The following is a 13,669-nucleotide window of genomic DNA, read 5'->3' as shown; positions in this document are numbered from 1 at the left end:
GACTTCTCTTTCCTTGCAGGTGAGCGGACGCGGCGATTGTCGACACATTTTGGTAAGAGACTCCCCCACCTTGGGCAAATGCCTCTGTCACTCGATTTTGTCACCTGATTAATGACAGCCCCTCCCTAATGGAGTAAAGTTGTGATGACTCAGTTCCATGTGGAGTTGTTATGAGGTGGGCTGTGGAGTCACACTTCCTGGGTTCGAATCTTGGTTCCAGGGCTCATCGCCATGGGGACCTCGGGTATCTCAGTAAATTACCCAAGGCTGCAGGTCCATGAAAATGAGTGAAGGGAGTTAATCCCACAGGGGTTTAATGAGGATGGAATGAGGGAAGAAATAGGCAGCGCTTAGTGGATACTTTTCCCAGGATGCTGGACTTTGAGTGCTAACACCAGGAAAGTCCTGGGAAAACCAGGATGGCTTGGTCATCTCTCCTCAAAGCATTATCGTGAGGACTGCAGAACATCTAAGGAAGGGGCTCGGCACATGGAAGACACCTAGGAAATGGTAGTTCTAGTTATATTTTAAAAAGTCTCTTTGCGGTTTCCCTGGTGGCGCAGTGGTTGGGAGTCCACCTGCCGATGCAGGGGGACACGGGTTCGTGCCCCGGTCCGGGAGGATCCCACATGCCGTGGAGCGGCTGGGCCCGTGAGCCGTGGCCGCTGAGCCTGCGCGTCCGGAGCCTGTGCTCCGCAACGGGAGAGGCCACAACAGTGAGAGGCCTGTGTACCGAAAAAAAAAAACAAAAAGTCTCTTTGCCTCCTTGAGTCTCAATTTCTATGTTGGTCAATTAAATGACCATCTATTAAGTTGTTTTGCTCACGGTTGAGGATCATGTGCATGTCTCAGTTGGATTGTTGAAGTGGCTTCTGCCCCCGTCTCCTGTTTCCTTGCCCTTCTAAGAATTTCCAGAGGGTTCTTGTGAGCCCCTGAGTCAGGTCCCGCCCCACCTCTGCCCAGGGCTCCCTCCTCCCTCAGGGCAAAAGTCTGAGTCCTCCCTGCTGCCCACAAAGTCCTGCACCACCTGCCCCGTCCCCTCCCTGTCCTCCCCTCCTCCCTCTCTCTCCCTTGCTCACTCTGCTCCAGCCACCCGGGTTTCTTTGCTGTTCCTGCAACACGCCAGGCACTGTCCTGCCCCAGGGCCTTTGCATGTGCTGTTCCTTCTGCCTCCTGCCCCAGGGCCTTTGCATGTGCTGTTCCTTCTGCCTGGAATCTTTTGCTCCCTATATGTACATGGCTCCCTCCCTCATCTTCTGTATGCTTCAGCTCATGAGTTATCTTCTCAGTGACTACCCTATTTTTGACATTGTATGCCTCATCAGATTATCATCTCCATGAAGGTGGGGAATTTTGTATGTCCTGTTCCTCTGCTGAATCCACAGGGCTTAGAATATTGCCTGGCATATAGTAGGTGTTCGTATTTGTCAGGGTTATCCAGTGAAACAGAATCAATAGAATGGATAACTACATATAAGTATACGTAAATATTTATTGTGAGGAATTGGCTCACAGGACTCTGGCAAGTCTTAAGATGTGCCAGAAAGAATTTGGAGAACTGAGCAAAGGTGAGTGTGCGTGGCGGGACCAGGCGGGACATGAGCCAGAGAAGCTAGCAGGTGGCCCGGTCACACAGGACCTTGTTGCTATTCTGGTTTGGGGTGGATTTGAGTCCTGAGAGATTGAGCTAGAGGAAGAAAGAAAGTAATGGGAAACTCACAGTTGAGAGATCACAGGTGGTAATACACAGTAAACCTGCAAAAAGAAATGTTGCCTTTGCAGATGAAAGAGGAAGCTGGAAATGAGAAGAGAGATACAACCTGAGGCATAGCGCAGGGAAGGGAAATAAACAAGACAGGGTTCAGGTAGCAAAGAGTCTGGCTCTCAAGACCTTAGTAATGAAAACCTGACCCTTTTGTTTTTGCAGCACTTTATAGAGAGCTTTCCCGTGATTTCCCATCTGACTAATTTATGGGGGCACTTTTATTGACTTCTCTCTTTCTGTTACATCCCACATCCAATCCACCGGCAAATCCCATGAGCATTACCTTCTGAATAAACCCAGAATCTTATGCACGCCACTGTTCCCACCTGGGCTGTATCCACCATCATTGCTCACCTGGACAAGTGCAGTTGCCTCCTACCTGGTCATCCTACCTCTGCTCTGCTACAGTTCATCCTCCAACCAGTGGCCAGAAGGATCATGTTAAAACCTAAGTGATGCTGTATTCCTCCTCTGCTCAAACTCTCCCATGGCTCCCATCTGTCTCTGATAATAAGCTGAAATCTTACAATGGTCCAGCAGATCCTACATGATTTTGTCATATCACCTCCTCCCATGCACCTGTCATCCACTCTGCTCCAAACACACCCATCTTGTAACTCCATGACATCACTAGGCATGGTCCTGCCACAGGACCTTTGCACTTGCTGTTTCCTCTGCTTAAATAGTTTCGTAGCTCACTCACTCACTCAGCTCCCTTAAGTCTTTGCTCAGATGTTACCTTCTCAGTGAGGTCTTCGTTACTGAGCACCCACTATGCACTCGGGACCCAGCAGTAAATGAGACAGACACAAACCCCTGCCTTCTGGGAGCTCACAGTCCATCAGGACAACAGACTTGAAACAACCAATTGCAAAAGTTTTTGCATAGCATCGTCTTAGAAATTGCCTGAAGATTTATTCCGTTTCCAGCCAGCCAGACACACCTCCCTGCCTAGCAGTAGTGAAAACCACGCACTTTGGATTTTGACAGGCCTGCTGCCACCTCTCACCAGCTGTGTGTCCTTGGGCAAGTCACTGAACATCTCTGACCCTCAGTTTTCCACAGCTGTATAATGGGAACTGGATTCGTTTTCTGTGGCTGCTGTAACAAATTCCCATAGACTTGGTGGAATCAAATAACAAAAACATTATCTTAAGGCTCTGGAGGTCAGAAGTCCGAAATGGGTCCTACTGGGCTAAAATCAAGATGTCGGCAGGGGCTGCCATAAAATCAGTTGCAGGGCTGTAATGTTCGCTCATAACTCTTCTGTCTAGAGCTCTGATGCTCATTCAGGGACTTGTTAAAAATGCAGAATCTTAGGTCCATCCCAAGACCCGAATCAGCATCTGATTTCCCAAGATCTCTTGGGGATCCAGATGCAGCAGATGCTACTGGTCTGTGGACCCCACTTGGAGTAGCAAGTATCCAGGACAGCACTTCTCATACTTTCGTGTGCACACAAATTACCCGAGGATCTTGCTCAGGTGCAGATTGTGATTTAGTCGGTTGGTGGCAGGGCCTGAGATTTTGCGTGTCCATCAAACTCCCAGTCGATGCTGCTTCTGGTCCAAGGACCACACTTGGAGCAGCAAGGGTCTGGGGTCTATAAGGGCCTTCACTGAGCTCCCTTTGTGGCTGTAGCAGTTTCCTAGGGCTGCTGAAATGACCACAAACCAGGTGGCTTAAAACAACCAAAATGTATCCTCTCACAGTTCTGGAGGCCAGAAGTCTGAAATCAAGGTGCTTTCTCTGAAGGCTGTAGGGGAGAATCTATTCCAAGCTCTCCCAGCTTCTGGAGTTGCTGGTCATGCTTGGGAGTCCTTGGCTCGTAGATGCACCCTTCTAATCTCTGCCTCCATCATCACGTGCCGTTCTCCCTGTCTCTGTGCCTCGCCTCTTGTTCTCAGAAGGACACCAATCATATCAGATTAAAGGACCACCCTGCCCCAGTATAATCTCATCTTATTTTGGGTCTTAATTACATTTACAAAGACTCTATTTCCAAATAAGGTCACATTCTCAAGGACCAGCGTTTAGGACTTCAATAACTTCAACATTTGGGGGAGGGGGGGGGGACACAATTCAACCCATAACAGTCACCTTCCTTCTCTTGCGCTGGCTTCCCTTGCAGGCCCACTTGGTGCTCTAACCCAAATCCTTTCTTCTCCATTTCCTAGATACGAATGGGTGTGCAGATACCACCACGTGTCCGGCATATGCAACCTGCACCAGCACTTCAACAAGTTACTACTGTACTTGCAAAAAAGGCTTCCGGTCCAGCAATGGACAGGAGGAGTTCTGGGACCCACGAGTGGAATGCAAAGGTGAGTTCATGCCCCCTCAAAATCCCCTAGCATTTGGTGGAAGCTGGTTGGGCAGCAGATGTAGGTACTTTTTCTTTTTTCCCAAGGGTTTTTTCCTCCCTCCTTCCCTCCCTGTCTCTCCCTTTCTTTCTTTCTTTCTTTCTTTCTTTCTTTCTTTCTTTCTTTCTTTCTTTCTTTCTTTCTTTCTTTCTTTCTTTCTTTCTTCCTTTCTTCCTTTCTTCCTTTCTTCCTTTCTTCCTTTCTTCCTTCCTTCCTTCCTTCCTTCCTTCCTTCCTTCCTCCCTCCCTCCCTCCCTCCCTCCCTCCCTCCCTCCTTCCCTCCCTCCCTCCCTCCTCCCTCCCTCCCTCCCTCCCCCTGCCCTCTCTCTCTCTCTGTTTCTTTCTGTTCCTGGTCACAAAAACCTCCAATGATTAGAGACAAGTGTTAGAATAAAAAGAAACAAAATTATGCTATTTGTCAATATCCGGAAATAACCACTGATTTCCTTCTGGTCACCTCTCCATGCAAATCACAAGAATTTCTGCATGTATTGAGTGCCAGGTCCTGTGTGAAGGGCTTTATGTGCATTTTCACATTACATCAAGTGTAGTCGTTGTGATGATCTCCACCGTACAGATGAGAAGACCAAGGCTTGGAGAACTGAAATGACTTCTTTAGGATCAGTCGAACTGGAATTCAAACCCAGGTCTTTTTGAGTGTAACAGCGATCTCTCAACCACTTACCTGTTTGCCACAGTCCAGTTGTGAAGGGTTGGGAAATTGTATTTAATCTCTCTAAGCCTCACTATTTCCATCTGTAAAATGGGAGTGTAAGAGTACCTACATTAAAGGATATTTGAGATTATATGCAGTAGTGTATGCAGTGTGCTAGGCACATGTACAGTCCCAAGAGCGACTATTAACATAAATAATAGAAACTAAAATAATTCCCAGAATAAGCTAAGTTTTTGGTTTGTATTCCTTATATTTAGACCCAAACTCTCCTCTTGACTGTAAAGGTCCGACTATGCCTCTGACATAGTTTGCAGGGGTCTGCAAACTTTTTCTGTAAGGGGCCGGATAGTAAATATTTTGAAGGTTGCTGGCTGAATGATCTCTCTTGACTACTTAGTACTCCAGGTGTAGTGCAAAAGCAGCCATAGATGATACATAAATAAGTGAGTGGGGCTGTGTTCTAATAAAACTTTATTTACACAAACAGGTGGCAGGCTGGACTTGACTTATGGGCTGTAAATCATTTGCTGAGCTCTGAACAAGATAACTGATTTGTATTATTATAGTTCCCCAAACATACTTTTTTAAAAAATTATTTTTTATTGAAGTATAGTTGATTTACAATGTTGTGTTAGTTTCTGCTGTACAGCAAAATGATTCAGTTTTATATATATATGTATATATGTATATGTGTGTCTGTGTATATGTGTGTGTGTATATATATATATATATATATATTTTTAGATTCTTTTCCATTATGATTTATTACAGGATATTGAATATAGTTCCCTGTGCTCTACAGTAGGACCTTGTTGTTTATCCATCTTATGTGCAATACTTTGCATCTGCTAATCCTAAACTCACATTCCATCCTACCCTCCACTCCCTTGACAACAACAAGTTCTCTATGTCTGGGAGTCTATTTCTGGCTTGGAAATAAATTCATTTGTGTCATATTTTAGATTCCACATACAAGTGGTATCATACGGTATTTGTCTTTCTCTGTCTGACTTCACATAGTGTGATAATCTCTAGGTACATCCACATTGCTGCAAATGGCATTATTTCATTCTTTGTCACGGCTGAGTAATATTCCACTGTACATATGGACCACATCTTCTTTATCCATTCATCAGTTTATGGACATTTTAGTTGCCTCCATGTTTTGGCTATTGTAAATAGTGCTGCTATGAATATTGGGGTGCATGTATCTTTTCAAATTATGGTTTTGTCCGGATATATGCCCAGGAGTGGAATTGCTGGATCATATGGCAACTCTATTTTTAGTTTTAAGAGGAACTGCCATACTGTCCTCTGCAGTGGCAGCAGCGATTTACATTCCCAGCAACCATGTAGGCGGATCCCCTTTCTCCACACCCTCTCCAGCCTTTGTTATTTGTAGACTTTTTAATGATGGCCATTCTGACCAGTGTGAGCTGGTACCTCATTGTAGTTTTGGTTTGCATTTCTCTAATAATTAGTGATGTTGAGCATGTTTTCATTGGCCATCTGTACAAACATACTTTTTAAAATCTTTAGGCTACAGTTCATGGGTTATTCAGTAAGCACAGTAGTCGTGTTGGTGCCTTGTTTTTATTTATTTATTTATTTATTTATTTATTTATTTATTTTTTGCGGTACGCGGGCCTCTCACTGTCGTGGCCTCTCCCGTTGCGGAGCACAGGCTCCGGACGCGCAGCCTCAGCGGCCATGGCTCACGGGCCCAGCCGCTCCGCGGCATGTGGGATCTTCCCGGACCGGGGCACGAACCTGTGACCCCTGCATCGGCAGGCGGATTCTCAACCACTGCGCCACCAGGGAAGCCCCGCCTTGTTTTTAAATAAGGGGTGAGAGCAACATTCCCCATCTACAAAATGGTGGATACTACAGGAAGGATCTTGTCCACTCTTTGTCTTTGACCTGTGGTACCTAACACATTGTGAATATTTGATAGATATTTGTCAAATGAAGGACCATGCTACCTTATTCTTTATGTCAACTCCAGACCTAATCACCCTGCAATTGATGGACACTAGGTCTTTCTAATGTTTCATCACTTAAAGCTGGAATGAACATTGCTGTGATCTTATCTTGATAGATAGTGGCAGGTACAGATTTCTCTCCAGGAAACGCACGGTTTGCTGGGAGGGGGCTATAGGGTACTTGCCTTTAAGTTCTATCTGCACGACAAGTGCATCGTAAGTGTTTATTTAGGGTGACTTGACAGAGTAGGGCTGAAGGAGGTTAGGGGAGGACCACCCCATTGGTACCACGACTGCACAATTCTATGGGTGCTCCAATGAGTAAATTCCTAGAGATGAGTTTGGAAACTGTTCTGGTTATCTATTGCTGGGGAGCAGCAAACTTTGTGTATTAAAACACCAGCGATCATTTGTTTTGCTCATGAATAAATCTTCCATCTGGACTGAGTTTGCTGAGGATGGCTTGACTTTGTTCTACACATTGTTAGTTGAGTTGGCTCAGCTGGGGGCTAGAGGCTCCAGTTTGCAGGGGGCTCACTCAGAAGGCTGACAAGCTGGTGCTGGCTGTTGGCTGGCTGCTCTGCCAGGGCTGTGGGCTGGAGGTCTTAAGGTTCTTCTCCACATAGGCTGCTTTTTCAGGGCTGGTTGAGCTTCCTCACAGTGTGGCGGCATGAGCATCTCAAGAGAACAAGGTGGAAGTGTGTGACATTTTTATGACTTGCATGGCGTATTTAGGACCTAGTGTCACCACCACCATAGTCACAAGCATGCTCAGATTCAAGGGGAGGAAATATAGACCCCAGGGCTTGATGGAAGGAATACCAATGAAAGGACGTTGAATTAAGGGCATGTGGGATGGAAGACATTGATTTAACCCACTTTGGAAAATACATACTCTTTCACAAGATGAAGAAAATTTGTAACACTCTGCTCTTTTCCTCTCCAGATATAGATGAATGTTCTCAGAGCCACACACCATGTGGTCCTAACTCAATCTGCAGAAACCTGCCAGGGAGGTATAAGTGCAACTGTTCGCCTGGTTTCTCTTCTCCCACTGGAAATAACTGGAACCCAGGAAAGCCAGGTCATTTCACCTGTACAGGTAATGCGCTCAGGCTCTCAGGCACGGGTCTTTGGTGGACAGCTCCTATGGAGTTGGGTACCTGTGTTTCTAACCATAGACACCTAATCTCTTGTCTCCTCAATGTCCTCCACTTCTCCTCAGACATTAATGAATGCCTCTGCAGGGGGGTCTGTCCAGAGCATTCTGAGTGTACCAACTCTTTGGGAAGCTACAGGTGCAGCTGCCAAGTTGGATTCACCTCTAAAAACTCCATCTGTGAAGTCATAGAGAACCTGATCTTCTTTACCTACTCGATTAATTAAGAACTTCCTATAGTGATCCTATGTGGTAGGGATTATGATCCTCATTTTAGAAAAAAAATCCAGTCGAGGCTCAGAGAGGTTAAGTCATTTGTCCAAGAATACACAGCTATTAAGCAGAAGAACCTGAATTTGAACTCCCGTTGAGGGTCTACTATGAATTAAGCAGTGGGTCAGGCAGTACTTGAGAGTAACAGGGGGCTCTATCCTTAGAGTGATTCAGTCACCACCCTGTCGGGGGGAGATATTGACAATGTCTGGAGACATTGTCGGTTGTCACAACTGGTGGTGGAGGCGGGTGGTTTGTGTTACTGTCAGCTGGTGGGTAGAGACCAGAGATCCTCCGATGCACAGGACAGCCTCCCCGCAGCCAAGAACGATCTGGTCTGAAGTGTCAGTAGCACTGAGATAAACTCTGTCCTGGGGAGAGCTCAGACCCAAACTCCAAAACTTTTCCCTGAAAGGTGTTTGAATGAAGATCTGAGAGTTATTCTTGATCCTCCCGCCCCTTCCATATTAAATCACTCATCATGTCATTGGGCAAAATGCCTGCTCAATATGTCTTGAATGTCTTCACTCTTTTCCATCCTTGGTTTAGGTTTCATCATGATTGCACCAGCCTCCTCACTAGTCTCTCCCTTTTTCTAGTGTTTTGATCCCTTGAATCTATCCTCTGCACTGCAGCCAGAATATTCTCACCAAGAGACAAGGGCTCCATCTTCCTGAGTCTGCTGCAGCACTCTTCTTTATTTAAAGGGAGGGTGACTCTGTCAAACAAGTCATGGAGTGATCAGGCCCTCAACATACCCCCTTGGCTTGGAGTTAGAGATATTTGAAGTCATCTCTGACTTTTCTGATCTATTTGTAGCAGTTAGCTGTTGCCGAGTAACAAATCACTCCAGAAGTTGGTGGTTAAAACAACCACCATTTGTTTAGTTCTGGATTCCACATGTTGGCAGTTTAGGTTGAGCTCTTCTGGTCAGTTCTTTGGGTCTCCACTGGGCTTGTTTATGTGTTTGTGGACAGCTGTGGGTCAGCTTTGCTGATCTCGGCTGGGCTGTCTCACATATCTGGGGCTCATCTGGGATGATCCAACTCTCTTGCACTTGGTCTTTTTTTTTTTTTTTAAATTAAGCTGGGGTTTCTTCATATGGCAGAGGCAAGGGGTCCAAAGTGTGAGCAGAAGCAAGTAAGTTTCTCGAGGTCTAAGTTTGGAACTGGCACCGCATTGCTTCTGCCATATTTATTGACCAATGCAAGTCATAGAGCCAGCTACAGTCAAGGGCCGGGGAAACAAACTCCACTTCTTAAAGAGAGGAGTGGCAATGTCGCACGGTATGGCGCAAACCTCATCCCAAGTTGTGGACACAGGGAGGAGTAAAGGATGACAGACATTTCTGCAGTCTATGATCATTGTGGCTTGAAACTATTTGCCACCCTTTTGCTTGCATACGGTTGGACAGCATTGTTCTCAAGACCATGCTTAACTGCAGGGACGTTAGAGAGAAGGGGAAAGTCTGGGTATTGGGGAGCATCAGGTGGAGTGAATCTCCTGCTTGCAGTCTCCTGTCCTCACTGCTTCCTCTGCCTTGACCGGGGTTTCCATTTCCACTCACCAGATGTGGACGAATGTGCCAGAATTGTTTGCCCAGAGCATTCAACTTGCCACAACAGTCTTGGAAGCTACTCTTGTGCCTGCAACCCAGGATTTGAATCCAGCAGGGGAAAGATGAGGTTCCAGGACCTGGGAGAGACTTGTGAAGGTAGGTTCGTGGGTCTCTTGGGGAATCAAGTCCAGTCTGTTTGCAAAGACAGCAGTGGTGGGGGAGGATTTGAGGTGGGTCTCAGCTGAATGCAAAGCCCTCATCTGCAGAGCTGAAGCCAATAATCATTCATTCATGCGTGCATTCATTCAACAAACACTTCCTGAACACTTACTACATGCCAAGCACTATTCTAGGGGTGGAGGAGACAGCAGTGTGCAATGCAGGGAAAAATACTTCTTCTCATGGAACTTATCATCCAGCGTGGGGAGAGGTAGGGAACAAACAAAATACGTTCATGGACATATTGTGTGTCAGGGGTAGTTAAAGGAGATGAAGACAAAGACGGCAGGACAGGTGGGTAGGGAGTACTCGAGGGTGAAGTTGTAGTTTTAAGAGCGTGGTAGGGAAAGGCCATGCTGAGAAGTTGATGTTTGAGAAAAGACCTGAAGGGAGTGAGATACAGGTTATCTGGGGAAGGGTGTTTCAGGAGGGGGGAACAGCAGGTACACAGTCCCGAAGGCAGGATCCCAGCCAAGGCACTAAGCTCTTCCATATGTGTGCTCATTCAGTCATCCCCACAACCTGATGCTATCAATGGTACTTTATACCCATATTATAAATGAGGAAACTGAGCCTCCATTGTGGTGGAATCACCTCTCCCAAGGTCAAATAGAAAGGAAATAAGAGAGTCATGGTAGAACTATGTTTAGTGTGACTTCATCCCTCAGCCACCATGATCTGCTGTCTCTGAATGAGGCTACACCTGCTGGTAACTCAGGGCGGGCTTGTGCAGGACAGGTATCAATTTAGTCACCAAATTTCCAGTCTCTGAGACTCAAGACAGCCTGGAAAGCTGTCACGTAAAAATTCCAGAGCCGGACAGAACCTGAATTTAAATTACGGTTATGCCTTTCACAAGCTATGTGACTTTGCACAATTTTGAAGCCTCCGTTTCCTCCTCTGAAAAATGCAAATATTAGTTTGCACCTCACAGGGCTGCTGTGAGCATTTGTTGCGTAGATGCATGTAAAGACTCTTCCTCGTCGCCTGCCACAAAGGAAACTCAACACGTTTGCCATTAACTTCTTATTTTAGTTAACGAATACTTAGCATAGTACTTGCTCTGTCCCAGGTTCTGCTCTGAGTGTTTAAAGATAATGTATCATCTTATGTAATCCTCTGAACGACACTGTGGGGTAGGTTCTATGATTACTTCCACTTCACAGATGAGGAAACGGAGACACACGGAGATGAATTCTCTTGTCCAGTGTATTGGTGAGCTCAGGCTGCCATAACAAAGTACCAGAGACTGGGGGGCTTAAGCAACAGAGATTTATTATCTCACAGTTTTGGAGGCTGGAAGTCCAAGATCAAGGTGTCAGCACGGCAGGGTTCTGGAAACAGCTCTCTTCCTGGCTTGTACACAGCTGCCTTCTTGCTGTGTTCTCCCATGGCAGAGAGCTCTTGTGTTTCTTCTCCTTCTCCCTCTCCTCCTCCTCTCTCTTCTTTTTCATAAGGACACTCATCCCATCATGAGGATCCCACCTGCATGACCTCATCTAAACCTAATTATTTTCCACGTCCAAATACCATCCCACTGGAGGGTAGGGCTTCAACATGTGAATTGGGGTGGGGGGGTGACGTAATTCACTCCATAGCACCCAGTAACACGCAGGTTATAAGGGGGCAGAGCCAGGCTTTGAACTCAAGATGTCCATGCTCTCTACCCCTCCACTCTGGTACAGTGATTTCTTGGAGAGGAATTGAGACTCATCAACGAGTTTGAGGCTGAGGGAACACAGGTGAGAGGGAATGAGCCTTGGTGAACCTACAGGTAATCGATGAATCCAGATCATGAATTATGAAGGGATTAGAAGGAAAGGATGAGCTCAGCTGGGAACAGACTCTTAGGGTCTTATATGTTCCAATGAGGAGTCTGGATTCTATCCTGAGCTGTGGCGAGCCTCATCAGAAGATTTGCATGGGTCATACCCATGCCTCTAAATGTTTCCTTTTCATAGTGATGCAAATGTGTTTAAGAAGGTGAGTCCCGAGGAGCTGGGCAAACCCATTGGCTTTAGGTCAGTGGTAGGGCTATGAACTGCTGCTGTAGCCTCAGCAGCCTTCATCCTTTTGATTTTCTGCTTAGATGTGGATGAATGTTCCAGGAACTCGACACTTTGTGGTCCCGGTTCCCTCTGCACCAACATCCTGGGAAAATACAGTTGCTCCTGCCTGCCGGGATTCTTTTCGCCTGATTTGTGGAGCCCTGAGAAACCTGAGGCTTTCAAGTGTACAGGTAACTCTTCCAGCCATTTGGGGGACTTCTCAGCGGATGTCAAACTACCCTGAAATGTAGTGGCTTATATCAACAATCAATTGTTCTTGCCCTTGATTCTGTGGGTTGACCATATGGCGTTTCTGGGGCACTAGGAAGGTTGGCAGGTCCAAAATGACCTTGCTTACATGGCTGATAGTTGGCACTGGTCTCTGGCCGGAAGCTCAGTTGGCCCTTCAGTTTTCCTTATGAACTTTTCCTCATGGCTGCTTGGGCTCCCTCAGAGCATGGCAGCTAGCTCAGAAACCCTCTGAGGGAGATTAGTTAGGTCAGGGTTCGTCAACTTTGGTACTATGGACTTTTGGGGCTGGATAGCTCTTTGTTCTGGGGGCCTGTCCTGTGCATTATAGGATCTTTTGCCTCGATCCATTGGATCCCAGCAACCAACAAAAATGTCTCCAGATATTGCCCAAGGTCCCCAGAGGGGCAAATCGCCCTCAGTTGAGAACCACTAGTTCAACATAATAGAAATTTCTTACTCTCATATGAATCCAATATGGATATACTTGGCCAAAGGGCAGCTTTCCTCCTCAAGGTGGTATACGTGTCCAGTCTCCTTGTATCTCTTGGTTCTTCTATCCCTTAGGGCATTAGAATTCCTGGTTCCAGCCAGCAGTGGGGAAAGAGAGAAAAGGCACACCCACTTCTTAACCACCTTGGCCCAGAAGTGACATATGTCATGTTCCCATAAGTGAAAGCTAGTCACATGATCCCATCTAGATGCAGAGGGTTCTGGGAAATGTAGTTCCTGGTTGGGATGCCATGTTTTAGCGACCATTCTCTGCTTTGGAAGGCGAAGCATGATTTTTGTTGGCTTGGCGGCCCACTCTGCCTCATGCCCATTCTCTACTCCACAAATATTGATGAGTGCCTTGATAAGTGCCTTTTCAATGCGACATGCACCAACACCCCCCGGGAGCTACTTTTGTACCTGCCACCTTGGCTTTGCACCAAGCAATGGACAGCTCAACTCCATAGACCCAAAAGTGGACTACATAGGTGAGCGGAGGGTTTGCTGGACATCCCTGGAAAGAAGTATCTCCTTACTCCTCTGAGTTGTTTGATATTCTTGAGTTCTTCGCAGATATTGACGAATGCCTCCAGGATCCATCACCCTGTGGCCCAAATTCTGTCTGCACCAATACCCCGGGCTCCTACAGCTGTGGCTGCGTGGTGGGCTTTCATCCCAATCCAAAAGTCTCCTGGAAATATGGCAACTTCAGTTGCAAAAGTAATAATCTCCTTACACGTCTTGGCAATGGAATGTGTGTCTTGCTTTGGTTGTAGAATCCTCACTTTTCCCAACCTCTGTACCCTCTTCTTTTTTTTTAAAATCTCATCCACATATTCTCTCTTTTTCTGTTCATTTACTCATTCATTAATCACTCATTTGATAA

General features: G+C 46.3%; 1 protein-coding gene across 2 annotated transcripts in view; it reads left to right on the top strand.

The window, feature by feature from the left end:
- The window catches only part of ADGRE1 (adhesion G protein-coupled receptor E1), a 49,084-nt gene that overhangs the window by 7,810 nt on the left and 27,605 nt on the right, over positions 1–13,669 (top strand). For both annotated transcript variants that reach the window (XM_067032991.1, XM_067032992.1), the window contains 6 exons: positions 20–52; positions 3,943–4,089; positions 7,732–7,887; positions 9,788–9,931; positions 12,084–12,233; positions 13,357–13,503. In XM_067032991.1, the coding sequence (XP_066889092.1) occupies positions 20–52; positions 3,943–4,089; positions 7,732–7,887; positions 9,788–9,931; positions 12,084–12,233; positions 13,357–13,503 (777 nt within the window). The remainder of the gene's footprint in view (positions 1–19; positions 53–3,942; positions 4,090–7,731; positions 7,888–9,787; positions 9,932–12,083; positions 12,234–13,356; positions 13,504–13,669) is intronic.

This window comes from Kogia breviceps, chromosome 4 (assembly GCF_026419965.1).
Source record: "Kogia breviceps isolate mKogBre1 chromosome 4, mKogBre1 haplotype 1, whole genome shotgun sequence".
Lineage (NCBI taxonomy): Eukaryota > Metazoa > Chordata > Mammalia > Artiodactyla > Physeteridae > Kogia > Kogia breviceps.
The sequence above is the reverse complement of the archived record's forward strand: the minus strand, read 5'-3'. Positions and strand labels throughout refer to the sequence as shown.